Raw genomic sequence first — 27,405 nt, 5'->3', positions numbered from 1 at the left:
TATGGAGATGTCCAGTGCGTCATGCCGAGAGTTTCTTTCCAACAGTAGTCAGCACATCATAACTGAGTGAAAAAGAAGAGAGCCAGGTTAATAGTTCTATCAGTTTACTGTGATGGCATCTTTACAGCAGTGTTTGGATGAAATGACTTGTTTGATAGAAAATGCTTCTGCCCTGAGTCAAATTGCAAAAAAATCAGATGCGCATCAGATTTAGAGCCATACATGTAAGTAACCTGGTTCAGATTTCGAAAAAAAAAAAATTGTGATTGTGCTGTTCAGACTGTCTTTATATATGAAAACATTGGCCACTATATATATATATATATAGTGGCAAATGTTTTTTTTTTGGATTCTAATTCCATGTGGATCATCAAGACTATTGGTCTTCCAAATTGTTAATTGTTTTGGTGATATATTTACGTAAAGACCTCGTACATGCTCATGCCTGGTGCGCACTGGGTCCTTTGAAAATGGATTTTCACTTACTGGTGGCGAGTCTGACACATGAGTGCAAATCTTCATGTGGAAGGTAAGCTTGCATCCACAATGCTGACTCCAACTTGTAAACAGAGCTGTGCACGAGGAAAACAGGGCTTGTGCACGCTCTCGCGCACGTAGACGTTCCCTCTTGGAAGCAGGTAGTGTGTTGCATGTGCAGAGGGCGTTTCTTTTCTAAACTTCCCAAAAATGGTCCACTATTACCTTTAACAGATCACATATGGGCAGATTGGATTTGGGCCTCATGCCTACAACCCAATCACACCAGTGCTGATATATCAGCACAATCTTGTGTGATATTGCTTTAAATAGTTTCTGCATAAATCATGTCATACATTAAGGAGAGTCAGGACATGGTTTCAGTTCTGACGATGATACTTTATTACAACATGTTTAGAAAACCAGCTTGTGTGGGAACACGCCGTTTGTGAGGTTGAAGGAGGACCGCAGGTATCCTTGCAACTGAGGGACTTTCTTGATCAGAGGAAGGAGCTGAGAATCAACAGCCTTCTGGTCTGCTTTCCTCTGCTCTGTCAGCTGGTACTTCTACAAATGGACAAGAAACTCAACAAGTCAGAAGAGCCTTAAGAAGAAAACCAGGATATGAAAAGTCTGATATTCAGTGGGTTTGAAACCAGTTACCTCTTTCTCTGTATCAAAGATCTCCCCCTCCTGGTGACGGGGTCTCCTCAGCTTCTTCTTCTTAAAGTAGGTATCGCTGAGGGTTTTAGGGATCTTCATACTACTGATGTCAACTTTGGTGTTTGTGGCAATGACAAACTTCTGATGAGCCCTACGCAGGGGGACTCTGTTCAAAGCAAGAGGACCTGAAACAAAACAAACATGCATTAATATTTCATCTGTGAAATAGATTTACACCTCAACATAAGATGAAACCACTCATGCTTACCAGTAACGAGCAGGAGACCAGTGGAGAGCTGCTTCAGGAAAACCACACGCTACAAGAACAAAGACAAAGTCCTGCATCAGGAGACCATCATACATAGAAAACACTCAATTCTGTGATAAACTCCAAAGCTGAATCTTATGTAGGTCAGTGGCAGCACAGTGAGTGTGTGGGCACACTTTTCCATAACTTGTTCATGCCATAATAGTGGGAGGCAGAAAATACAACAAAATGTGTGAGAATTTAAATGGCATAGAACAGATTTTACTTAAAAACTACTGAGTTTATCTCTGCACATGCTTTTAACATAAAATCCTGATTTTGTTGCTTTGTGGTAACTTATAGGTTATGTTTTAAATAAATTCCTAAATAACAATGTTTAATTTGCATCTCTTAAGGCAGTTTGGTCACATTGCTAGAGGGGAATATATCTGCAGTAATCTAGATAGATTATATCATTAATGATTTAGTCACAACAAAGTATAAACATATCGCATATTGGCCTTCCACTTTTATTTTCATTAAAACGCCAAACGTTAGTCAATGAATTTTTCTTCTTCATGTAAATGCCTTAAACCATCAGGCAATAAAATTCTTAAAATGTATCAATACTGTGTTTTTATTCTTTAATGTAGAAAAACACCCAGATTGTCTGATATCAATCACATGCCGTTAAATCAAGTCAAAATCATTTTGTGACATCGGCCTTAAGCCTTACAGTCAAAAATCTGTTTTAAAGCATTTGTATCAGGCCCAGACAAGCTCATCTATTTCACCAATAAAAAGTATAACATCTGCTTGGTCTATACTCACCAAACTATACAAATTAAAAAACCTTTATTGATTTAGCTATAAAATTGTCCAAAAGAGTAATTGCTGTCTATGAAAGCAGGTTGGTAAACCAATTCTAAGGAAATGGTTCTCTGAAGTGTCCTCGATGCTGCCCTTAGAGAAAATGACTTACATTGTATGTGGTAAAAAAATCTGACCACACCTGGGGCCCCTTCATCAACTATCTTAAAAATACAAGCACGATGCACCTGGTCCTCTGCAGTTCCCACATTACTTTATAATACTCGATACAGACTGATGGAGATTTTTGAGCCTCTCCATTCAAAGATTATTTTAATTTTTTGTATCTACATATTTGTATATATGAGCATGAAAACAAGTAGTGTGTGTTTTTTCTTATTTTTATTTGCAAGTTTGTCAGTGTTTAATATGTTTGTTGTGCACAGGGATACATAAGTCTGTGTAAAACTGTTCAAATACCAATAAAAATTACTGTTGGGGAAAAAGTATGACGACCACAGTCACTGAATTCTACATTTGCTCGGCACAGCTCTCACCTTTCCACGGTGACGACCAGTGAGCAGAATGAGGACAGTTCCTGGTGTGATGGAGCTGCGCAGCTTCCTCTTGTGCAGGCAGAAAGGTTTCTTCCCATGGCTCTTCAGTTTACGAGGAACGTCCTCTGTTGGGTAGTAGCGGGGCTGGAAAAATCACAAAAATACACATTTATTAAAGTTATTGACAGACAAAACAAATTAATTAATCAGGAAAACATTATTTATCCCTGGAGGGAATTACGTATGTCACAGAAGATCGAGATATATTACAAATATAAAGAACACTAAACAAAGAAAGAAAACATATTTAAGAAAAAGACAGTTATTTAAATAAGGACTAAATACAAGTGTACACTTTACAGTGGAAAAAAAACCAAGATAAAAATACAAAGGTACAAATATAATAGAGATAGACAAGAATCAAGAAACTAATGAATATATATATATTTTTTTTTTACATTTTCATTCAAAAAACATTGTTATCTGCACGTGAATGCATTTAATGGGTGACTTTAAAAAATAAAATTAAAAAAAAAAATCACTGCAGCATTGGCTCAGTAAAACACTCACATGGTAAATAATGCACACTGCACTAACATTAAACCAATTCCAGGACTCAACATTTATGTTAGCATTATCAAAATGTGACATGAAAAACAACATCCGTCCATCACTCACCATCTTGCGCAGTTTGACAACACGAGTGCCTCCATTCTTGTCTCCTCCCACGTTCTTTACAACAGTAGCACGAGGCTTGTCCTTCAGCTTTTTCTCAATCTGTCAAACGCAAAAATCACATTATGGTGGAATAAAGAAGAGTTCGCCACACGATGACGTCTTGAAGGTAAAGCACTGCACTCACCTTGGTTTCGATCACCTTGGTCTTTCTCTTGTAAATGGCCCTACGGGCAAACATAGCAGACCGGGAGAAGCGGCCGATACCCCGGGCCAGGACTGGGTTCCGGCTCCCGTGCCTCTTTTTGGCCTTTTTGTCTCCTTCTGCCATCTGAGACAAAAACAAAAAATATGCTTTATTTAATAATGAAAGCTAAGCACAAAAAGATAAATTAAAATAACCAGGGAGATCAAAAGAAAAAAACATCAATATTATAAAGAATCTAATTTAATTATGAGTTTAAATTGATTCTTGATCAATTTGTATTACAATATGTAAAAATGTATATATTAATTATCAACTCGATAATAGTTAATCTGCTTTTAATCGAAACAAGATATTGATCATCAGAATCAAATTGGGAAATTAGTCTTAGATTTTAAAAGCACTTGTAATAGTAACTATGGGCTTATGGATGACGTAAACTAGCAATTTTATCTCACTGTTTTTAGCAGCGTTTGTTGCTTAATTTGATGTAAAGCACTTAGTGACCTCTGTCTGTAAAAAGTGCTCTATAAATAAAATGCACTTACTACAGACAGTAATAATCGACCCTGAGTATTCATTGGGATTCACCTGAGGTTATTATTATGGAAACATGGACCAAAATAGTCTTAAAAGTAAATCATCATGACGTTAAAGGGACAGAAACATTACTCTGCACTCTAAATTACATCGAAAGCACTGATGTTAAGAGAAAAAAAAATAAACGAATGACTTTCTGCAAAAAATCTGACACTGATGGTTGTTAGCATGAAGGCTAGCCACAACAGCATGTCAAGGTAGCTACCTAATAACTAGTAAATACAGTATTTCTGGACAGTCAGAACAAACGCTATGCTAATAAGACACTAACAAATCATATTTCACGCAAAACAACCTAATTTACTGATGGAAAACCAAACGTTTATACGTGACTTTCTGACGAGCGACGCAACATAGCGGAGGCTAGCCCGGCGGCCTGCGCCTTCCGTAAACTTAAACAGTCATCATTACAGCAACATAAAGACAAAGTGCAGAAATAACGGCTTCATCCGAATCATTAATGTACAGATATTTGTTTTCCGACATTTAATGGATGCATTTTTACTTTAGAAACGCAGATGACAGCAGATTTGTATCCAAACGGTGACGGAAAGGCAATGCTCTTACCTCTGCTATGAAAAAAAGACCGACATCCGGCCACGTGACGGATATAAGGACGTTGTTTGATGACGTGCTTGCGTTTCACTGAAAGGACATGACGGTAGTTGTAGTCCAAACTGGGATCTGCTTTAACTACAGACCAAATCAAAAATATTGTTCACATTTTCACTTAAAAAAAAAATGCATGATGACTTTAATTCCCTCATAATTATATTTATGAAATGATGGATGGATCGAGAAAAGCCCAGTCATTTATTGATAGTGTGAATTCTAAATATACACAACATTCTAATAAATGTGAACAATAGCATAACTCTTAGATGTCAGCATAACTTGTGTAATTACTGAGGAAATAATTAGTCAACATGCCTTGGTAATATTTATAGGCAGCTCAGACTGGGAGACTGGGAGTGAGCACCTTATCACGGTCAGGGCCACACATATGCCACATTCAACATTTGTCAACATTTAGAACAATGACCAATCTGAACAATAATACAGAATACAACAAAGGGTTTCCGTGTGATTTTCTCTTATTTTGTGTGTGTGTTTTTTGTTTTGTGATTTTGGTCATTTTATATATTCTTCTGTGTATATATATATATATAGATATATATATGTTTAATCTCATTTTGAGTGTGCTTATCGTTTTTGGATTCATTTGGTGGTTTTGGCTAATTTTGTATATTTCACTGTCATTCTGTGTATTTTTCTCTCATATTGTGTGCATTTTTTTTGTAGGATTTTTTAGTCATTGAGTTTGTCGTTAGCATTTTTGGAGTCATTTTGTGTATTTTGTGCAGTTTTGTAGTCTTGTGTGTTTTTTTTTGGGGAGTCATCTACCTGTATTATTACAGGTAGAGCTGTTATGTTAAGTTTTTTAAACTTCCGAAAATAATTGCATTGAAATCACCAGATTTTCACATTTCAGATAAACTTATATATGTATTCCGTTAGTTTTGAATCTTGTCGTCATCCTTATCCAGTCGTTTTTATTTGTTCCAGAGAAAAAACAGAAATTTGTCACATTCTTTTGCAAATAATAGGTCTTTAAAAAAAAAAAATCAATATGAATTCCAGATCTGTGTGATCAAGTTCTTGAGTTTCTGTGTTCTGTGCAGTTTGCATGTTCTCCCTAAACAATCTCAGATGTTTTTGGACAGTTTGGACTTAACCAATCAGACCTGTGGGACATTTGTTTGAAAATTCTTTATTTAGACGTAACAAACAAGGTTATTTTTTGTTTACCATAAGTCAGTTACTTTATGTGTACACAAAGAGAGTGATAAGATAAGATCACACCAAATAATGAGGATCAGGATTTTCTTTATGAGCTGTTGTGTTCAACCTGTGGGAACTTTAGTTACACCATCATTTACCTAACCAATGTAACAGAATGATCAAAGTGTGATTACCGTAATCATCACAAGTGCTACAAAGTGGTCTGACCTCAAAGATCAAAGGTCAGTTGGATCAGCTTTTGCTAAAATACAATCACTTCATCCCTTTTCACACATTAATGCGATTGAATTTCCATTGATTGTTGTTTGCAGGACGTTCATGTGAAACCAACTTCTTCCTCAATCAGCACTTTTCAATGATGATGGCCATGCCTTGACCACCGCCGATACACGCAGATCCCACTGCATACTTTCCTCCTCGTCGCCTGTGACAAACACACTCAGTCTTTATTGTTGGATCAATCGTTAGCATAATGTGCTACATGTATTAGCATCGGTTACCTGAGCTCGTGCACCAGGTGGGCAGTGATACGCGTTCCAGATGCACCCAGAGGATGTCCGATGGCGATGGCTCCACCGTTCACGTTGCTCTTCTCTGGATTCAGACCCAGAGCTTTGGCTACAGCCAGGTACTGAGGGGCAAACGCCTCGTTCACCTTTTCAAAATAAAAGATTGCACAGAACTGAGTGCTTGTGTTTAGAACACACCAAAAGACATACACTAAATCAGTGGTTACCAGCCTTTTCTTGGATCGTGACCCCATTTTTATATCACAAATTTCTCGTGACCCCCAAATACATTTTTTTTCTTCCTAGAAATAGTTTTTAATCATGTTTGTTACAGTGTGTTACAAATACAGTGTAGCCAGGATTAGTTCACAAACTGACAAAATGTGAAAGCTCAGATATTTTCATACTGTATATTATTTTTTAATTTATTGAATTTTTTCCCCTCTTCTTTTCTTTATACTGCATTTTATTTAAACTAGATTTATATTTTAAAAAGTGAAAGTACAGAATATGGTTGTTTAATGTTGTGTGTTGTGTTTTAATTTGATAAATAATATTTTTTTAATTAAATACTAAACAAATGTTTATTCAGTAATTAATTTGATCAATTTCAAGACATTTCAGGGGTCCCCATTTAAATTCCTGGTGACCCCACATGGGGCCATGTACCCAAGGTTGAGAAACACTGCATTAAAAGCAGTTTCTTAAAGTTCTTAAAGTGTAGGTCTCAGATCATCTTTGCATCTATTTAGATTATTGCACCACAACTGATAACAAAACATAGTCGTATCTTTTTGAATTATTTACAGTTCCAATCCAAATGACATCATTTGAACAGTGAGATTAAATGTAACCAGTACAAACCTCCACCAGATCCATGTCATCCAGTGTCAGCCCAGCTTTTTTCAGAGCTTCTGTGATTGCTGGGACGGGACCTGAGGAGATTCATTAAAACAGATTCAGTTAAAACACAGACGAGGCAAAACATCATTTCATTTTATAACCATAATAGGTGCGTGACCCACCAATTCCCATGATGCTTGGGTCACAGCCTGAAGCGTGATAGGCTACGATTCTAGCCAATGGCGTGAGCTTGTGTTCCTTAAGTGCATCTTCACTGGCAATCACCACGGCAGCCGCTCCATCCGACACACCCTGAGCATTTATCACAAGGTTTTAACACAATACAAAACTAAAATGTTGAATCAGTTTAAACTTCAACTTCTCAAAAAAAAAAAAAAAAGCTATAGTTTCATATTTTTTGCATGGATTAAACATTTTTCTGCCGACTCAGAGGAACCAGATTTAAAGAGGGTTAGAAAAGTAATGTTTTAGCTTCACAATACAAATATTACATTATATACGTGAGCCTGAAATCACCAGTTCATCTATACAGGAAACTATGGTTACTTTTGTGTAAACAGTGTTCCTGAGCTCCAGAGGTGAAAGTAACAGATTACAAGTACTCACGTTACTGTAATTGAGTTGCTTTTTTTTGAGTATGTTTCTAAATCAGTGATTTTACTTGTATTTAAGTAGGTTTTAAAAGAAAAAAGTAATTTGTTATATTTCTACACCCAACCGTTACTAGGTAAGTTATTATTTTTTGTTTTAATATGGTCAACGGACATCTGTTTGATTATTTACTATTTATTTCTGTACACTATGATTTCTTCTAGTATATTCTCTATTTATATTTTATTTTAACTGTGTGTGCTACTTTTCTTTTCTGTGATGCTGCTGGAAATATAATTTCCCTGACGGAGCCTTCCTATGGTATTAATAAAGTGTTTCTAATCTAATTGTTAAACTATATTAAAAAAAATGAAATAACCAGACAACAATGAAATGCATCACATCATAGCCGACCAATCAGATTACACGTAATGCACCACTCCAAAACAACATTAAATGGCGGTTATTTTCTCAGTTTTAGAGTTCATAAATGTATCTATACTTAGAGCCTATATTTTTTTATTTTGCATTAGATTAATAGATGTAATTTTATTTGAATTTTTTTTTAAATTTTAGACAGATGCCTTTGTGGAAAATAAAGTTCCAATTGTGCAAGATTTGGTCTCTTCCTTTTTAATTTTATACATGAGATGTTTACTGTATATAAAGGAACCGTGGCAAGATTTATTACCAAGAATAAACTTACTTTGAGTACTTTTTACTTGTACTTGAGTATTTTATGTTTGACTTACTTGTAATTAGTAATAGTACTTCTACTTGAGTAGAGCACATCAGCACTCTTTACACCTGTGCTTAGCTCCATGTTTGACTGATTAAATCAAACATCAGAGGAGAATAATAAATAATAAAACTCACGGAGGCGTTTGCAGCAGTGACGGTTCCTCCCTTCTTAAAGACAGGAGGTAGTTTGGCCATCTGCTCCAGCGTGGTCTGAGGACGCGGGTGCTCGTCATGAGTCATGGGAACTTTACCTTTCTTTGCTTTCACATCAATGGGAGCGATTTCTGCTGTGTAATAACCAGCCTCATGTGCTGTGAACAGAGCATCGTACTTTATTTGTTTTGGGAACATTTTACCAGGCATGGATTGATCGCAACAGTAATAATAACCCTTTTTGGGTTATTTAGGGACTACAAAAGTAAAAGCACAACAGTTTTAAAAATAATGTCCTATAATGAGATGATTACGGCCATTTCTCTGCAGTAGATTATTGTTGAGATGAAAAAGCCGCTAGTGTTGTTAATACATTCTCATTGCATCAAAACCAAAAACATACAAAGGATAAAAACTTTATATCTACCATTAAATCTGAAGTTGTTGGAAAGATTTGAAGTGTTGAAAGTAAAAAAAAAAAAAAAAAGATGTATAAACATATTAACACATTTATGAGCAGGTCCATTTTGGCTTGAGTGTGGCTTTTTTCTTAAATAAACTGCTCAAATCATGGCACCAAAAAAGGAAAAATGCATCAAAATCAATGTTGTTATAAATTATTGACAAATTCAAGGCTGTTTTAACCACTTCTCAAATATTTCACTTTGCAGCTAATTTTTGTAAATTTTGCATATTTTGTTTTTGCCCATATTAAAAAAACATGGGTTCCTATGACAAATTGACATAAAAACATAAAAAGAACAAAAATGTTATATCCATAGTTGGATCTGAAGATATTGAAACGATATGTTGAAAGTCAAAAAATATTTTTATATATTATGTATTTTAACACTTTTATAATAGTGTTAAAATAATGTAGTATTATTTATGTATACACAGACATTTTATTTTCATATAATGTGTTCAGATCAGTGTTTAAACTGACAGAATAGGATAAAAAAATATATATTATTTTGTACATTATCAGTAACTCAGGGTGATTTATCCTTAATGTTCTCACTTACAGTTGTTACAATGCTGTCATTGTGTTGTCATGGTTACTTTGAGACTTCTACACAGTAGTTTCAGTGAAAAGAAACTTGTTGCACTTTATTTTATGATGGCAGTGTGTAACTGCATTTTATTTTTTTCAGTGAAAATGTGCAAAAACACTTATAATAAAAAATAAATAGGATGTTTTGAAGCAAATAGTTTTGACTCAATTTGTCCTCTGAATGATCAATATCTTCTGATGAACTTATACAGCAACTTGATTTTTTAATCTCTAAGTTTAATTTTGATATTAACTGGGTAGAATATCACAATATTTGCGATAATATCGTATCATGACCCAAGTATCGTGATACGTATCGTATTGCAACATCCTTGCCAATACTCACCCCTACTCTGAGGTTGAACGTTCGTTTAATTTAAGGGTGCCTTGAGGGTTAAAGGAGTGCAGAGTGACTTCTTCCTTCAATAAACAATACTTTATCTATTAAAACCTCAGAACATTGCTATGAGTGTTAAATAATAACCAAATACAAACCTGCTTTCCACCTCTGCTGTGTTTGATGTGCGTAGTTATCACAGTCTTCTCGTGTGATCTGATATTTCTCTGCCAGGTTTTCTGCTGTGATCCCCATCGGGATTTTAACGTGAAGGTCAGTCAGACCGGCCCACAACGTGTCCTCAAGCTGTAAGACACACCATCAACATTTCACTTTATGGTCAGTATGAACACAAAACTCCATTTAATATTGTTTGTTCCAAATGTAAAGGTAGAAAACCAACCTTCAGATCAAACCCTAATTTTGTTCCAAAACGAATGTTACGGACTGCGTACGGTGCTTGACTCATACTCTCTGATCCTCCACACACGACCACCTCCGACTCTCCAAGACAGATTTCCTACAAACACAACCAAGTTATCTTCCTCAAAGATTTTAAAATGGACAAAAGGAAGAAGATAAGATGAAAATGTTTATTCAATTTGGCCGAAAATGAAAGAACTTGAGTTTAAGATTATTAATGATGTTGACCCTAAGGTATTATTGAGACTCAGATGTTAAATTTGGCTTTGTTTGTTAATGATAAGAAGACTGATTTCAGTGTGAATAACATTGTTTGTTAGGAAAATACTATATTCATAAATGTCCTTTCCTCCACTGAAGGATCAAGCTTAAACTTTTTGCCAATTGTTTATTTCTTCTTCACGGCAAAAATACCTCTAGACTGGTTTCATTTATTTAAAAAAAATTGATGTTTTTCAATAGCTTAATTTGGTGTTTTATTGTAAGTATATTGCTTTGCTTGACATTTTCTACATAAAGCTGACATTACACTGTCATTAACATGAATAAGGTATCATGAAGGCTGTCATTAAGCCATCATTAAGTGTTGTTTGCTAAATTATTAAGAGCTATATTAGCATTTTTTGGGTTAGGTGGAGGGCTCTAGTGGGGTTGGGGTAACAAATAACACTTAATGACAGCCTTCATAACACCTTATTCATGCTAATGACAGAGTAATGTCATAATAATGGCCGTGTAACATCAGCCTTTATGTATAAAACTTCAAGTAAAGTGTTACCGTACATTGCTTTGACCCTTGGTTCATATTTTTTTTCGGTATGTATGTTTGTTTAGTCTTTAAGCTTTGTCTATAATCTGTAGAGATGTGAAAGGTGTCTTTTTGTTTGTATTTGTACTTGTTCAATCCAAAAAAAAAAAAACAACCAAGTTACCTTGTTTTCATTTCCGTCCTCACGTACATATGGAAGGCAGTGTGTGAGAAAAGTGCAAACATACAAAACTTGAACATTTGTGTGATTCGCATACCTGAGCACCACTGACGATGGACTGAAATCCAGAGCCACAAAGTCTGTTGACAGTGAGAGCAGGGACAGGGATGGGGACGCCACACCTGAGACCAACATGACGAGCGATGTAGGGTGCGTCAGCTGAGCTCTGACAAATAAACAAACATCTTCACACTGCTGCTGCTGCATGTGAATACAGCACGTGGTGTCGGAATAATTTAGTTTACCTGCATGACATTTCCAACGATTATACTGTTTACAAGCTCTGGAGCCACGCCCCCTGCAGCCAGGGCCGCTTTAGTGGCATGTTCAGCCAGGTCTGTAGCACTGTGATCCTTCAGCACGCCACCGTATGTACCAAATGGAGTGCGCTTGGCACCGACAATAAATACACCTGAAGAGAGAAATCCTAATTTAAAAAAAAGATCTACCACCTTGGCAGAAAAACTTAGAAGTGACAAGTTTTTCTAGTATGTACTGTCACCGAGATGCATCGTTTGACCCAAAAACATCCAGTCCATGCTGTTTTACAGAATAATCAGATTTTTCTTTGTTTTTTGTTGTAGGCAATTTCAATTTCAGATGACCTATGTGTCAAAATATAGGCCATCAGTGGTCAAAACTTGATAAAAATATGGCTTCTTGACCACCAATCATGTTCACACCGACAGCCTTTTATTTATTTATTTTTTTATTATTATTTTTGTACATTGTTTCTCTTGTGTTAATTATGAATTAACTAATTGGTTTGAACTTGGCTTAATGCTTTGTTTTCTCAGTAATTATTTTGCTATTTGTCATACCTGTTCTCTTTTGTCATGCTGCATTTTACTTCTGTATTTTTAATACCTTTAATATTTTATGTTGCTTTTTGAAATCTGGCCAGAGACGAGCCTCTTTTTGCAAACTCTCACTCATTTACAGTATGTCTGTCTATTAATGTGCATTGTCCCTTTAAAATATTCAAAATATATCAAATTAAATTAAATGGATGACATGTAATTCAAACAAATGAATCCAGCAAGCATTTCATAAACTGTAACACTTGTAAAAAAAAAAATAATAATAATAAAATTTAAAAAAAGATTATTTCTGAACACAATACATTTCATTTTGAAATAAAAATAAATAAAAACAAAATTAAAAACTAACACACTGTACAAAACAAAACAAAAAAAAACCTGACATGACACCATATTGTTACCTTTGCCCTACATTACAGTGCAGTGCAGTTATTATCACACTTGTGATACTAGTATTGTTTATTCTGAAATTATGAATACTCAACTGTCACCTGTGGATTTACTACTTTATCTCTTTAAAAACAATAAAAAACTGCGTTACAGCACAAAAACAAAAAAATATGAATGAGTCATTTTCACAGCCATACACAGTAACATCAGACACGGCTGTACTGCAGCTTCAGTAAAAGATGAACGAGATGAATTAAAGTTACCTCTGAGCAAAGCCATGCTGCTGGTTCAATAGTCCTCTGGAGTCAAGGCCGAACTTTGAGTCTGAACAGAGACTGAACCGGAACAACTACGACCTTTCACTTAAATATTCCTGCTGACACACAGCGTCACCGTGCTATTCGCCTCGGTAGATTCGTCACACCTCACTACTCAAAACCAACAATTTAAATATAATAAAACATCACTACGGAACTATATGTATACTGTGTTATAAATCTGTAATTATAATTAGTAAATGCTGTTTTATTAAGGGGAAAAAAGTCTCGAAACTGCTGAGCGATGTATTGTTACGTCATCATGCTGCGCCTCGTCCGCTGTGTCTGTCAGAAGCAGAGCGACACTAGTCCACCTCTGTATGTCGTCCTGGTCAAAAACTGGTTCTGATTGTGGTTTAACTGGGACACCGTCATGTCTTCTGCTTTAACACGCTGTCTTTGGAAGACTTTGTCCCAACAAGCGGCTGCTACCAGGTTAGTGTGTGTGTTTATGGTTTTGTGCTGTATTTATGAGGCTTTTACGGAAGGTTATTCAACAGAGTAAACACGCTCAGGTGGTTTTGAGGTTCAAACTGAGAGTTCTGAATATCCCGATAACATAATTATTCTATATTTATTACTAGTAGTGTGGCTGTAGAACATGTTTTTCGTGTATTTTATTATAGAACATATTTTTGTCCGATAACTCGTTCCCTAATTGACCCCTATTTTACCGACCAGGGTACAGAATACAAAGGTAACTTCTGCTAAGTTAATGCATATTCGTATGTTTAACAGTTATTGATTAATTAGCAAATTAAATTGTTAAAAATAAATAAATAAAAAAATCTGTTACCCCAGCGCCCCCTGCTGTTGGTCATGCTTTCAGTTTATATCGGCTCCACAGGGACTATGTTGACACAGACAGGTCAGTTTGACTCTGAGGGGTTATACTGACTGTGAGGGGTCCCGTTTATGCATCCTCGCTTGCATTTTCTTTGGGAAATGCAATTAGTCTAGTTAATGATTGTTTGCACAATTGATAAAATTTCATCTGTTGTCCTAAGGAAGGGAGGGGGGGGACTGGTGAAAGTAACAACAGGAGTGTGTGTTTCTTATTCTTTGTGTGTTTTGTTAAATTATTTGTTGTGGGATGTTTTTTAGGGTCGTGCTTGGTGACCATCACCGCGCTGTACAGAACACCTGGTTTTTACCAGTGATGACAATCAAGACGTCTGCTCCACTCAGGTATGATTACGATCATTTACTTTTCAATATTTTAATTGTGTTGAAGCAGCTCACTGTAAAGTAACAGGACAATGATAGACACTGATACTGTGGTGACATGTAACAACAGAAAATAGTTGTTGTTCCCTATGTTTACATAACTTTGGTTCATTAGATTTATGTAGTTTTTTTATGTCATTGCATTTTATTTAAACTGCTGACATGGTGTTAATATGTTAGGGCGGAGCCAAAGAAGAAGAAGAGAATAGATCCAAGGAGGGAGCAGATGATGAGAGAACGGCTAAGAAAGAAGCTGAAGAAGCTGGAGAGGGTTCCACCAGAGCTCATCCCCATCGAGGACTTCATCACCCCTGCTAAGTGCTTGGATGAAAGCAGGTGAAGCTCAGTGTTATGTTAGTGAAGATTTTAAATGTAGGAACAATTAGTTTAAACTTGCAAATAATGGGCATGACAAATCATGAATGGGGATACGTTGTCAAAAATAAGCATGAAATATGCTGAAGAGAATAAAAATGAGATTTATGTGTTTATCTGAATAACATCCACTGTTATCCAGAAAGTTTATTATTATTCCTGCCATAGTATACAGTATAATCATCTTAGAGATGTGAAGCCTTGTTTAAATCAGAAATAAAAATGTGATTCAAAGTGACCAAAAATGGTGGAAAAGGTGGTGAAATGGGGTTTTAAAAACCACAGAAATTGGTAAAAAGTTGCAAATCATAGTGGCCAGAAACAGACAAAAAAAAAATGTGTTCAAAGGGTGAATATTGGCTTAAAAGTGGCAGAAATGGGGTGTGGGGGGGAGGTAATATACTTTAAAAAGTATGAACAATTCAAACTGGCAAAAATAATCATTAAAAGAAGTTAAGTGACAATAATGGGTCAACATATACGACATTAGGTAGAAAAGTGGTGGAAAGGGTTTATAAGTGCCGAAAATATCTTAAAAGTGGAAAAAATGTGCATTAAAGGCATTGAAATTTGAAGTAATGTAGCAAAAATGTATTAAAAGGAGCAAAAAATGGCAAGAAAAAGTGATGAAAATAGGTTAAAATAATAATTATAAATCTAATTTCTTTAATTCTCTCCACAGGGACCGTTTGGCTCCAAAGTTGTCATTTGAAGAAAGCGAGAGACGTGCTTTGCTGCTGAAAGAGTGGAGCCAATACAAACAGGTAGAAACCCACTAACTACACACCTTCTGGGATCTGCTCCTATTGTTGTTTACTCACAAGATGTGATCTGTTCAATTTTTTTTTTTGTTGTCCTGGTGCAGAAACAATACATGGATGAGATCAAAGCTGTTGAACTGGCCGTTGAAGCCCAGAAGGAGGCACTGAAGGAGCTACGTTTGGAATCAGAGGAGCTGTACCAGGAAGCACTGAAGCCTGACCTGCTTCTCTTTCCTTTTTCTCGTGAAGGTCCTTCCTATACACCTCCAATACCTCAATATGAAGCTCCTGAAGGGAAATACAATGACATCACCAAAGTGTACACTCAGTCTTGAGTTGGAGGAAAGGATGACTAGGTTCCAATAACCTCTACGATAGATGGGGTGTCATTGTTTCTATTTAATGCAGACCTGGTTTCATAGAAATTATGTATCACACTGTTCACATCCACATTTAAACACAAGACAAAGATAAATAAATAAATAAAATTGTTTTTTTATTCCACTTGCTGCTCCTCTTCTTTTTTTACTTTAGTTTTAAAGCATGTGTGTCAAAGACAAACACTGATGAGTTGTAACGTTAACAAATCAAGGTAATAAACTGATTTACAGTGTCTGATAAACACAGAAAGAGGTCCAGAGTGTTTAACAGTTACAAGTTCTGCATCTATTCCTTTAAAGGAAAGACAAAGGATGGCCTAAATAAAGATTCTTGTGTCTCAATGCTCACCAGGATGGGATTATCAATTATTAAAAAGCCTCTTTCTGTGTTGACATCACTGACCCTGTACACAATTGAATACAGTCATGCTATACAGAACCAGGGCTAAGTTAGCATCAGTTTATCCATCACAGAGCATCAAACAGCTCCATCAGAGGAGGCAACAGTTCATGAATCTCGAGGACCTTCCTGTTTTAGTGGTAAATGCCAGTCTATCGGAGGCTCTCGCCTAAGATCCCACACGGGGATGAATTTTTTCTGCTCTGCCACTCTGTTCCGTTCACTTCTCTGCAAAGCCTCCTGCAAAAAAAACACAGTGATAACATGTTTTTATTTGAATGTCCTCTCATCACAGAGTAAAAAACCTGTAGCTGCACCTTGGCTCCTGTGTCTTTGCGTTTCTCCCACGCTGAGCAGTTCTGGTAGTCATCCTTCCACTGCTGGCAGGACGGGCTGGTACCATGAGCATAGTAATGATGAAAGCGATTCCTTAAACTCTTGCAGTTTTTGAACTCACTCCAGTAGTCGTCACAGGTCCGAGGCGGCTGTGAAGGGAAAGACCAATCAAAACAAGAATAATGTGTACTGGATTGTTCTATTTATGGGTTTCAATAGATTTTTTTTTTTTTACATTTGATTAATAACGTTATAATTAACAGTAACAGGAGCAAGCTAATAAACATCTAGAATTCAGTTTGGGGGTAAAAATCAAAATGCCGTTTGCTAGGACTTCAAAATAAAATGTAAATAAATCTGAAATAATTTGCAAATGGTTTAATTTGTGTGTACTGGAGAACATGAGAACATATGACGAACCTTTAATGAAAGTAAAAAATAAAACTTGATTTCAGATTTTAAATTGCGATAATACTACAGATAATAAGTATTTAACAGAGAAACAATTTTTATGCTTTCAGCACTTTTAACTCAAGATTAAGTACAAAGCACAAATTCAGCCATCGACATCTTTATCACTGACTAATATTTCTCATAAATTCTTTGGTTGGTTTTGCAGTATGTTTTGAGCTTTGGTTAATAGTCACCATAAAACACCAATAACCAGCAAATTCCCAGGAATGCTAAAGCTAAATGTTAACAGATAATATTGTCAGAGCTAGCGTCATCAATAAGTCAACAGCTCCATAGCAGCACAAAATCAAGTGGGTTTTACAAAGTATTTATTTGCTCACCAGTGGTTTCTTTGTTTTCTAAGATTTTAATGTATTCTCCTTTCATTTAACAGGTTTGGTCACACTTGGTGCTTTTGTTTCACAAACCTAATACTGGCTTGGTTCAATAACTTTATACCTCACCATGTTAGAAAGTTAAAATCCACACTAGGTCTTTTATCTGAGAAGAGTAGGAAAAATAAAATAATGGAAAAATAACACAAAGAGCTATACAATATCCAAGTTAAAATCAAAGCTGAGTTAGTAGCACCTGGAGCTCACTCACTAATTTGTTATATTAATTATTTCATTGTAATGTTACTATTTGGTGGTAAAGAGAGGCTAAATGCTAAACGTTACCTCTGTAACTTGTTTCTTGTTTCGACAACACGCAATAATTAGGTCAACAAGCAGGAATTTATAAGACATAAAAAGCAGAAATACATTTCAAACAAAATACCAAATAAAAAACATCTGAAACCTGCTTTGGTTCTCCGTGACATTGCTTTTTTCTCCCTGACTTTAGCATCAAATATTTCATTAAAATGTGTGGTTATTCGTTGTTCGACACTGCTCAGAATCAGACATATACAACTAAATAATTCAATTCATGCAACAGTTTATCTAATAAAAAGTGGTTTTATTTACCCTCCACGATAATGAAGTGGTCCGACTGTGATCCATTGTTTTCTACAGCTAGCATGATCTGTTTAAGCTTTAGCATGTTGACGAAGTACATCCGGGTTACGACGTTTTCAAAGTAAAAGCGGCGGGCTAAATATACGTATATCAAGATTAAAATAGTCCGACAAAAAATGTTTGTTTTTTTAAAAAAAAGATAAAATACACGTCAATTATTGCCAGTATATACCTAAAATAAAACAAAAGTATTTGTTGAAAAAAAGGAATTCAGCAAACACACTGTATTTGACTACAGAAGACCTTTGGCTGAGGCCAAAGTATATGGATAATTAATACCCCGGATTTAACAAGAAGAAAAAAAAATTCAGATTAAAATGCCCTTTTCAAGAGAGACCAAATGAATTGACATAATTCAATGATTTACAAGTATCTCGTCTCCTTCACTCTCAATGTTTCCCAAAGGTTTTCATTAAGAGCTTCAAAATAAGACCTCAATTCTCAAAACTTTCAGTATTTACAACACATCCTAATTCTGATTATGATTGGATTGTAATTATTGTCATTGGGTCACATTAGAATTAAAGAGTTGTGCAATTTTAATTTATTCAATCTTTTATTTGCAGAAATAAAACCACTACAATGAAATTCTCACCACAGTCCTTTATTGATTTTTAAATAAAACAAAACACTAAATATATTTTCTAGAACTAGAACAGTTTTGACAAAAGTATTTTTTAAAAAGCAAACAAAACAAAAAGGCTTAATTTATTCAATGACTAGAAAACAAAACGACGGCAGAAAAGTTTAGGAGTCATTGTTGACCTCCATTAAACAATATTTCTCAAAACATTATTTTAACTTTTGAATGCCAGATTTTAATCTGAAAAAGTTTCATCCATCTCACATCTATTGGAAACATTACTTCTGTTTTTCAGATGCATTTCCATATAGTATATAACTTACATTTCAAAATCAAAGAGTTAAACCCCCACCACATGTTTTTAAACATCTGTTTTTATTTTCTGTCTGAAAGTGAGAAAATGTAGCAGAACTGTGCACAAGTCTTTTTTTTTTTTTTTTTTTAATTCATTCAGGGTTTTCTGCCCTTTTTACGTAGTGATTGTCCTTCTCCAGAGAAGGCGATGAATCTGTTCAGGGCTTCATCCTGAGAGGAGGAAAGTGGAATAATGGAATGAAGCCAATGTGCCACTGGTTGAAAATATTACATTAAAATATTACAAAAACAATTGTTACATAGAAGTCTTAACTCACATCCTCTAAGGTTCTCCTGGGCTGAGGCCGGGAGTTTCTGATGAAAGTGATCCGGCCAATTTTGAAGTCGTAGTTGGGAATTCCTCTGTGTGATCAAAGTTATAATATTCTGAATTAGTGACAAATAATAACACCAAAAACCAGCGGAGAAAACTATTAAAAGGAGGCCATACGTGTGTATAAACTCATTGTGTTCTGTAAAATGTATTCATTAAAATGAACATAAGCTAAAAGGTCAGACATAGAGTGCTGTTTCTGCAACAGATTAATACAGGAAACATTTGTGAATTCTTAATTGGGAGTAATTTTAAATAACTGTATAATAACCAAAAACAAATTTTAGCATATAATTAAAAAAACATGATATTTCAACTAGGATTGCAAATTTAGGTGAATTTTCACAGTTGTAAAATGTTTTAATTTGAAGGTTGGCCCTAAAAAGACATGCTAAAAAGAGTTAGGAAAATATAGACGCATCATTTAAAATATCAGCAGCCGGTATTTACAATTACAGCATATTTCCGGTTAATTTCAAAAAAGAATTCCCATAAAAAGTTTATATTTTTGAAATATTCCTGAGCTTTGAAAATTTCCCCGCCCCTTTGCAACCCTATTGTCATCTAATGCTGTGATTCTCAACTGGTGGGTTGCGGACAGCTGGTCAAAAATAAATAAATACTTAATGTCTCTCATATTGGACTTGTCTTTTATTTTGAAAGAAACTGTTCTTTTGACAGGTATGCTGTGAAATCCATGTTGTGCAGGAAAATATATACAGGGGATGGTTCTAAAATTAGAATATCATGAAAAAGTTGATTTATTTCAGTAATTTCATTCAAAAAGTTAAACTTGTATAATGTATATGTTCATTTCACACAGACTGACGTATTTCAAGTGTTTATTTGTTTTAATGTTGATGATAATAACTGACAACTAATGAAAACTCCAGATTGAGTATCTCAGAAAAATTAGAATATTGTGCAGAGGTTCAATATTGAAGACACCTGGTTCACCTGCAAACTCCTTTAAATGATCTCCATTCTAGTTCTGTAGGCTACACAATCATGGGAGAGACTGCTGACCTGACAGTTGTCCAAAAGACGACCATTGACACCTTGCACAAGGAGGGCAAGACTCAAAAGGTCATCACTAAAGAGGCTGGCTGTTCACAGAGCTCTGTGTCCAAGCATATTAATAGAGAGGCAAAGGCAAGGAAAAGATGTGGTAGAAAAAAGTGTACAAGCAATAGGGATAACCACGCCCTGGAGAAGTTTGTGAAACAAAACCCATTCAAAAATGTGGAGGAGATTTACAAAGAGTGGACTGCAGCTGAAGTCAGTGCTTCAAGAACCACCATGCACAGACATATGCAAGACATGGGTTTCAGCTGTCGCATTCCTTGTGTCAAACCACTCTTGAACAAGAGACAGCGTCAGAAGCGTCTCCCTGGGCTAAAGACAAAAAGGACTGGACTGCTGCTGAGTGGTCCAAAGTTATGTTCTCTGATGAAAGTACATTTTGCATGGCCTTTGGAAATCAATCCCAGAGTCTGGAGGAAGAGAGGTGACGCACAAAATCCACGTTGTTTGAGGTTGAGTGTAAAGTTTCCACAGTCAGTGATGGTTTGGGGTGCCATGTCATGTGCTGGTGTTGGTCCACTGTGTTTCCTTAGGTCCAAGGTCAACGCAACCATCTACCAGGAAGTTTTAGTGCACTTCATGCTTCCTGCTGCTGACCAACTTTAGGGAGGTGCAGATTTCATTTTCCAACAGGACTTGGCACCTGCACACAGTGCCACAGCTACCAGTACCTGGTTTAAGGACCATGGTATCCCTGTTCTTGATTGGCCAGCAAGCTTGCCTGACCTTAAACCCATAGACAATGTATGGGGTATTGTGAAGAGGAAGATGCAAGATGCCAAACCCAACAATGCAGAAGAGCTGAAGGCCACTATCAGAGCAACGTGGGCTCTCATAACACCTGAGCAGTGCCACAGACTGATAGACTCCATGCCACGCTGCATTGCTGCAGTAATTCAGACAAAAGGAGCCCCAACTAAGTATTGAGTGCTGTACATGCTCACACCTTTCAGTTGGCTAATATTTGTATCGGTCTTAAGTAATATTCTAATTTTCTGAGATACTGAATTTGGGATTTTCATTAGTTGTCAGTTATAATGAATGAATATCATATACAAGTTTCACTTTTTGAATGGAATTACTGAAATAAATCAACTTTTTCATGATATTTTAATTTTATGACCAGCACCTGTAAAGTTATGTTTTTAAATAGATTACATACTGGCGTGTGTTTTCAACAGCTAATTCTGAAAAATTTTATTTGGTTGATTAAAAAAAAAAAGTGGATCGCGATTTAATGACCCTGGCAAAATGTGGGTCGCAGGGTGAGACCAGTTGAGAACCCCTGATTTAACGTATCTTTACCATCTAATGTGTAACTAGGGTCATATTAAGTTGTGTACTTGTATTTGTATGTATATATCAAACACATTTGAACCTTTTGATGTCACTTGCAGTGAGGGGAGCCGGGTTGGGTTCGATGCCTTTTGTTTTACCGTCCAAACGATTTCCAGAGCCAGTGAACGCCTGAATACAGACACAAAGAGTGATGCAAAGCTTGTTAGCACCGTTATGAGTAGTTGAATAAGTCCACGACAGTAGGTACTCACTCTAAAACCAGTGTCCATATCAGCATAGCTGCTGGGATCGGCTTCTTCTTCCTGTTAAGAAAACAAAACTCCTTTATCTCGTTTCTCAGGAGTGAGAATAAACCTCTGACTGATCTGTTTGTTCCTTACAGCGAGATCCTCCTGATGCTGAGGTCTTCGTTCAGGCTCTTTGTATCCCAGGGGAGCGTCGAAATCCACCTGACATGCAAAGTCAATTTAAATCAACAAACACTGAACATCCAAGTCAGGCAATAGGGCTCTAGAGTTTCCACATTAACGGAGTCACGGACGGAATTGACCGATGTAAATGGAATCTACTGTTAAACGTGGAAAGTGACATAATGTGAATTATTTAATAATTTGTGTGGAATTATGTCATCAGGATAATTTAAATTAGGTTATTTTAAATTAAGTTGATCCAAACTTAATCAATAATGCTCAGATTGAGTAAACCATTGATCCCTGAGGAGAAACTGGGTGACATTCATACATTTCTATTTGACATATCGTTAATAATTAAAAAAGGAACAGTCAGAATTAATCCATGTCAGTACAACTTGTATTTACCTTTTAATTGTAGCTTACACATGGTTTTAAATGCCAACATTTTCTGAAAAATTTGATTCAATATTTCTGAAAAGAAAACCCCTGAATTTAAAAAAAGTAATGTGGAAAACAGAATTTGTAAAAAAATAAAATGGATTTTATAAAGCCCTAAATCAGTGTTTTTTCACCTTACGATCGTAAGCCCATGTGGGGAAGCCTGGAATTGAAATGGGGTCACCTGAAAGGTCTAGTAATTGATTAAAATCATATATGGATTCAAATTATATATATATATTATTATTATACATCCATCCGCTTACTCCTTTTTTCAGGGTCACGGGGTATTATTATTAAATTATTATTATTTTCATTATTACATTATTATTATTGTTATTATTTACCAAACACAATCTCAAACTTTCTTAAATATTACTAATCATGTGCACTAATCCTCGTTACTCTGTATTTGTAACACAATATAACTAACAAATTCTAGAGAAAAAATGTCTCTGGGGTCACCAGAAATTATTGTTATTATAATTTAATTCATTTTTTGCCACCAGAATTTCACCAGAAATTTGTGATATAAAAATGGGGTCACAGCCCAAAAAAGATTGGGAAGCACTGCCCTAAAATAATAATGTTTATTATTATTAAGGCTCTTACATTCATGTCGCATTCGATGATGGACACTGCTTTATCCGGCTTGGTTTCCATCACTCGCAGCTCGTATATCTGAAGACGTTTAAACAAGAATTACTCAAACTACACTCACATCGCACTGCGATATAAAGAGTCTGATTTACCTTTTCATTGTAGTTGATAGCAATGACGTCACCTGTCGTTAAGCAGGCAAAGTTCCTCAGTGCATTCTCCAGCCTGTTTAAAAAAGCAACAAAGGACATCAGTGCTTTCCACAGGAACACAACATGTTTTAGAGAGAAACTGATGGCTCTTACACAGCCTTAGGGTTTGTGATATCCAGGAAGTCTGGACTCTGAGGCTGAAACTTGGAATAAGTGGCTACCATGAGGTTTACGCTTTCCACTTGGACCAGACCACCTTCCTCCAGGAGCAGGTTCTGCATCATCTACAATACCACCAAAAAAAAAAACCAAAAACAATTGTTGCCAGGGTTGGGTCAATTACATTGTTCAATTATAACTACATCTTCAATTATCCATGTTCAATTACAACTCAATTATGATCACAGTGACCAACATTTTATCCAATTGCACTTAAAATTTCACACTCATATTTTCCTCCTGAATGTGAATTACAATTACATTCACAATTACTAAAGTTCGATTACAATTAATCACAGTCTGTAACCTTCCTTTTCTGTTAGCTTTCGGGTCAGTTTTGAAAAATGTATTAAATCAGCTGTTAAATACACTAACAAAAATTATCTATCATCTAATTCGTTTTTCATCTCTTGGTTACTTTGTTAGGCTTCCTAATTACTGAAAATATTGGTATTAATATTTTTGGTGAGAGCGTCTGAGCCTTTTTTGTGTCAGTATACCCCTAGATTTAATGTTTTTGGTAAAATTATTCTTAAGAAAACTGACAGGTAGTGAAAAATGTTGATATGAAACATATTTTAATAATTGTTAACAACTACATATGTGTAAGCCATAGAACTGTAACATGGTTCCACAGGTTTGTGTTTAATTAAATTGTAATTGATAGTTTTTATTGAATTTCTATGCCAATTACAATTCGAAAGTCAATTATCTGAAATCATTACAATAGGAACATATTTCTTAAATTATGTCTACAATTAGAATTACATCATAATAGGAATTAATTATCAATTATAATTGACCCCAACTCTGATTGCTGCCAAAGGCCACAAACTGTTTACACCAAAGTTTGCTTTTCTGTCTCTCACCCAGTGAGGCAGGTAACATATTCCCTCATCCGCCACAAACTCCAGCACGCCGCAGTGCGTCATTCTGTCCGAGTTTTTGTTGGTCAGCTTGAAGAGCATTGGATAGGTAATGTTAAGCCTGCCTAGAAGAGAAAAACAAAGCTCAAAAGTAAGAATCTTGTTGAATTTCAGCATTCCACTCCAAGAACAGTACATTAATGAATTTGATGAGAACTTACTAAGCTGGTCGAGGGCTGACGGAGGCATTATGACTGAAAAATTAAACAAAAAAAGGCAATAAATGCAGACATAAACTTTGGAAAAAAACACGTAGCAGCAACCTTGTGTTTTTAGGCTTTTAAATGAGCTAAACTTCATATAGAGCAACTCTTTGAATGTGACCTGGTTGATGTTGTCTTCTCTGACCACAACGAATCAAACCTTTTAGAGCTGACGTTCACCAGCAGGAGAAAACCACGCCAGGTGTGAATCTTATCAGATTAGCACATAAAACACGATAAAGCTTAGGCAGCTGATTATCAACAATCAGAAGGTTGGATTAATCTTGTAAAGTATCAGTTCTATTGTAATGTTGATCATAAATCAAGTTTTTAAAGTCATCATTTTCATTAATTTAATTGTACTTTTTGATTCCAGTAATTTATTTAATATTTAATAATAATTCATTTTATTCAAAAGCGTCTTTCAGGCCACCCAAGGACACTTTACAATAAAAACAGAATAATCAAAACAGTGCAATACATTAGAAAACAGAATAATACAAAAAAGAAAAGAAAGAATAAAAAGAGAAATGTATAAGAAATTATTAAATGAGAATTACAGAGAATATAAAGATTGGTAGAGATAGGGTTTTAAAAAAAAAAAATAAAAAAAACAGCATTTTTCTTTAATTCTTTGGAGGGTTGTTTGGTCTTACCTTTTTATAAATGAGTGTTATAATGTGTCTATTTCTTATTTTCTGTGTCCCTGCTGTAATATTCTGTATCACCTCAGTTTCACTTTAGTTTTTATTTATTGGTATTCAAGGCAAGGCAAATTTATTTGTATAGCGCATTTCATACTCAAGGCAACTCAATGTGCTTTACATGATTCAAATGAATTACTTCCTCAGTGTGGCAAAGTGTGTGCTTAATTTTTTAAGATGTTAGTTTAGATTGACTAGAATATTATAATAATATATATTTCAGTAAATATCGAGTATCTTTTAATTCAGGGTTAGCATATCACAGTTATTTAGCTAAATTTGCACTACTAAAAAAAAAATGTATAGTTGCAAATAGATTTCCTTTATTTATATTTAGGAGAGTTGGCAACCCTACCCTAATAGATTGTTTCTTATTTATTTTTTTTAAATGTAAATAGTTAAGGCTCACTTTTGCCCCCTTTCTCCACGTCGGAGCGGTCGTTGGGTCCAGCCAGCATCGACACCGAGTAGCAGCGGTACTGAGTGGAGAAGCGGTTCTGGAAGCCCCGGGGCATCGGGTGGTCAAAGACCTGGAAGGAAAACTGAGAGGAAAAACAAAACATGTCCATAAAACACACAGTCTCTGTTTAGTTTTAATAAAACAAAAGTGTATTGGCCATCATGACAGCGCAGCTTTTTGCTGAGCAGATATGTTGTTGTTGTTGTTAGCTACTTGCTAAGCTAAACAGCCCCAAATCACATTTTAAATAGGTTAAAACCCTTGTCAGTGCCGATTGGGTAGTGATACTCACCATACTGTTGGTTTAAGTCTTCAAGAGTTCCTCGAAGAAAAATATTTTTCCTAAAACGCTGTTTTAAGATTCACTGCCGTCTTTCACTAAAGGTTTCAGTCGACCACCGGAAATGACGACAGCGTTCTCCGCGCACTGCATGATGGAAGTTGTTGTTTAAGAAAACCACGAAACTAGCGAGGAACGCTAAAATAAACAGTAAAAGAGAAGGAAAATATGAAATACTATTATATTAATATTATTAATAATAATAATTGAGATGAGGGATTTATAGCTACATCAAAATGTAAACCAGCCGTCCTCTTTCCAAACATGGGAATCGTTCTTTTTAGACAAATATTCAAGAAAAGCAAATGAAGAAACCTGAACTGTGTAATCGAAAGAAAAGGACTAAAAAGACATGAATAATTCAATGTCTTTTCTGAAATAAATAATGTATCCAACCATGTACCATACGTCACCATATTTATTTTAACCTGTGTGTGGTTCATGGGGTTTATGGTTTTTAACTATGTAAAGCACTTTGAGTTACATATTGTAACGTATCAGAAGGACTTTAAAAATAAAATTTGATTTGATTCAATTAACATTAATAATTAATTAATAAAACGGTAAAATGCACATGTGAAACTGTACATTTTTGATATATTTTTTAGACTTTGATAAAACAGTTTTATGTTCAGAAAACATAGAGCAAACCATTATCTTTTTTATCAATATTGTTGACCTTGCAACAGGTAGAAAGGCTACTTTAAGGTAAATGGACTTGATTTATATAGCGCTTTATCACCACACTGAAGCAGTCTCAAAGCGCTTTACATATCAGCTCATTCACCCAATCACTCTCACATTCACACACCAGTGGGACAGGACTGCCATGCAAGGCGCTAGTCGACCACTGGGAGCAACTTAGGGTTCAGTGTCTTGCCCAAGGACACTTCGACACATAGTCAGGTACTGGGATCGAACCCCCAACCTCTCGATCAGAAGACGACCCTCTACCACCTGAGCTACGGTCCAAGGTGACCACCAGCCAAGATTAGATTGCAAATTAGTTTTGATTTTCCCTTAAATTTCCCAATACAAGTTAATCCACTTTTTAATACACAACTTAATACTCCTTAAAACACTATGCTGTCAAATGTGTCACACCTGGGGAAGAAATTGT

General features: G+C 35.5%; 5 protein-coding genes across 6 annotated transcripts; 1 reads left to right on the top strand and 4 right to left on the bottom strand.

The window, feature by feature from the left end:
- Positions 1-855: 855 nt before the first annotated feature.
- Positions 856-4,826, bottom strand: rpl6 (ribosomal protein L6). Of its 2 annotated transcripts, none has more exons than XM_028457362.1 (7): positions 4,802-4,826; positions 3,617-3,760; positions 3,433-3,531; positions 2,755-2,898; positions 1,409-1,457; positions 1,141-1,325; positions 856-1,044 (listed from the first exon to the last, which is right to left on the bottom strand). In XM_028457362.1, the coding sequence occupies exons 2-7, from the start codon at positions 3,758-3,760 to the stop codon at positions 892-894; spliced, it is 774 nt and encodes a 257-aa protein (XP_028313163.1). In that variant the 5' UTR covers positions 4,802-4,826; the 3' UTR covers positions 856-891. The 2 variants fall into 2 exon arrangements, with proteins under 2 accessions (XP_028313163.1, XP_028313161.1); XM_028457360.1 differs by having other exon boundaries at positions 4,740-4,815.
- A 1,163-nt stretch (positions 4,827-5,989) lies between these two features.
- acaa2 (acetyl-CoA acyltransferase 2) lies at positions 5,990-13,327 on the bottom strand. Its single transcript, XM_028457318.1, has 10 exons — positions 13,173-13,327; positions 11,944-12,110; positions 11,736-11,864; positions 10,690-10,806; positions 10,445-10,592; positions 8,878-9,053; positions 7,572-7,701; positions 7,411-7,481; positions 6,538-6,692; positions 5,990-6,461 (listed from the first exon to the last, which is right to left on the bottom strand). Exons 1-10 carry the CDS (start codon positions 13,186-13,188, stop codon positions 6,380-6,382), a joined length of 1,191 nt encoding a protein of 396 aa, XP_028313119.1. The 5' UTR covers positions 13,189-13,327; the 3' UTR covers positions 5,990-6,379.
- A 169-nt stretch (positions 13,328-13,496) lies between these two features.
- On the top strand, positions 13,497-16,093 carry mrpl40 (mitochondrial ribosomal protein L40). The gene is made up of 5 exons (XM_028457366.1): positions 13,497-13,661; positions 14,331-14,414; positions 14,634-14,789; positions 15,511-15,592; positions 15,694-16,093. The coding sequence occupies exons 1-5, from the start codon at positions 13,600-13,602 to the stop codon at positions 15,922-15,924; spliced, it is 615 nt and encodes a 204-aa protein (XP_028313167.1). The 5' UTR covers positions 13,497-13,599; the 3' UTR covers positions 15,925-16,093.
- On the bottom strand, positions 16,069-18,248 carry c9h22orf39 (chromosome 9 C22orf39 homolog). Its single transcript, XM_028457367.1, has 3 exons — positions 18,127-18,248; positions 16,687-16,854; positions 16,069-16,609 (listed from the first exon to the last, which is right to left on the bottom strand). The coding sequence occupies exons 1-3, from the start codon at positions 18,160-18,162 to the stop codon at positions 16,478-16,480; spliced, it is 336 nt and encodes a 111-aa protein (XP_028313168.1). The 5' UTR covers positions 18,163-18,248; the 3' UTR covers positions 16,069-16,477.
- An 851-nt stretch (positions 18,249-19,099) lies between these two features.
- ufd1l (ubiquitin recognition factor in ER associated degradation 1) lies at positions 19,100-26,368 on the bottom strand. Its single transcript, XM_028457339.1, has 12 exons — positions 26,238-26,368; positions 25,895-26,027; positions 24,740-24,772; positions 24,522-24,643; positions 23,587-23,717; positions 23,434-23,506; positions 23,294-23,362; positions 22,211-22,279; positions 22,082-22,132; positions 21,910-21,998; positions 19,393-19,477; positions 19,100-19,285 (listed from the first exon to the last, which is right to left on the bottom strand). The coding sequence occupies exons 1-12, from the start codon at positions 26,238-26,240 to the stop codon at positions 19,211-19,213; spliced, it is 933 nt and encodes a 310-aa protein (XP_028313140.1). The 5' UTR covers positions 26,241-26,368; the 3' UTR covers positions 19,100-19,210.
- Between the last annotated feature and the right edge of the window lie 1,037 nt (positions 26,369-27,405).

The sequence above is a fragment of the Gouania willdenowi genome, chromosome 9 (assembly GCF_900634775.1).
Source record: "Gouania willdenowi chromosome 9, fGouWil2.1, whole genome shotgun sequence".
NCBI classification, from domain to species: domain Eukaryota; kingdom Metazoa; phylum Chordata; class Actinopteri; order Blenniiformes; family Gobiesocidae; genus Gouania; species Gouania willdenowi.
Note: the sequence above shows the minus strand (reverse complement) of the source record. Positions and strands in the feature narration are given on the sequence as shown.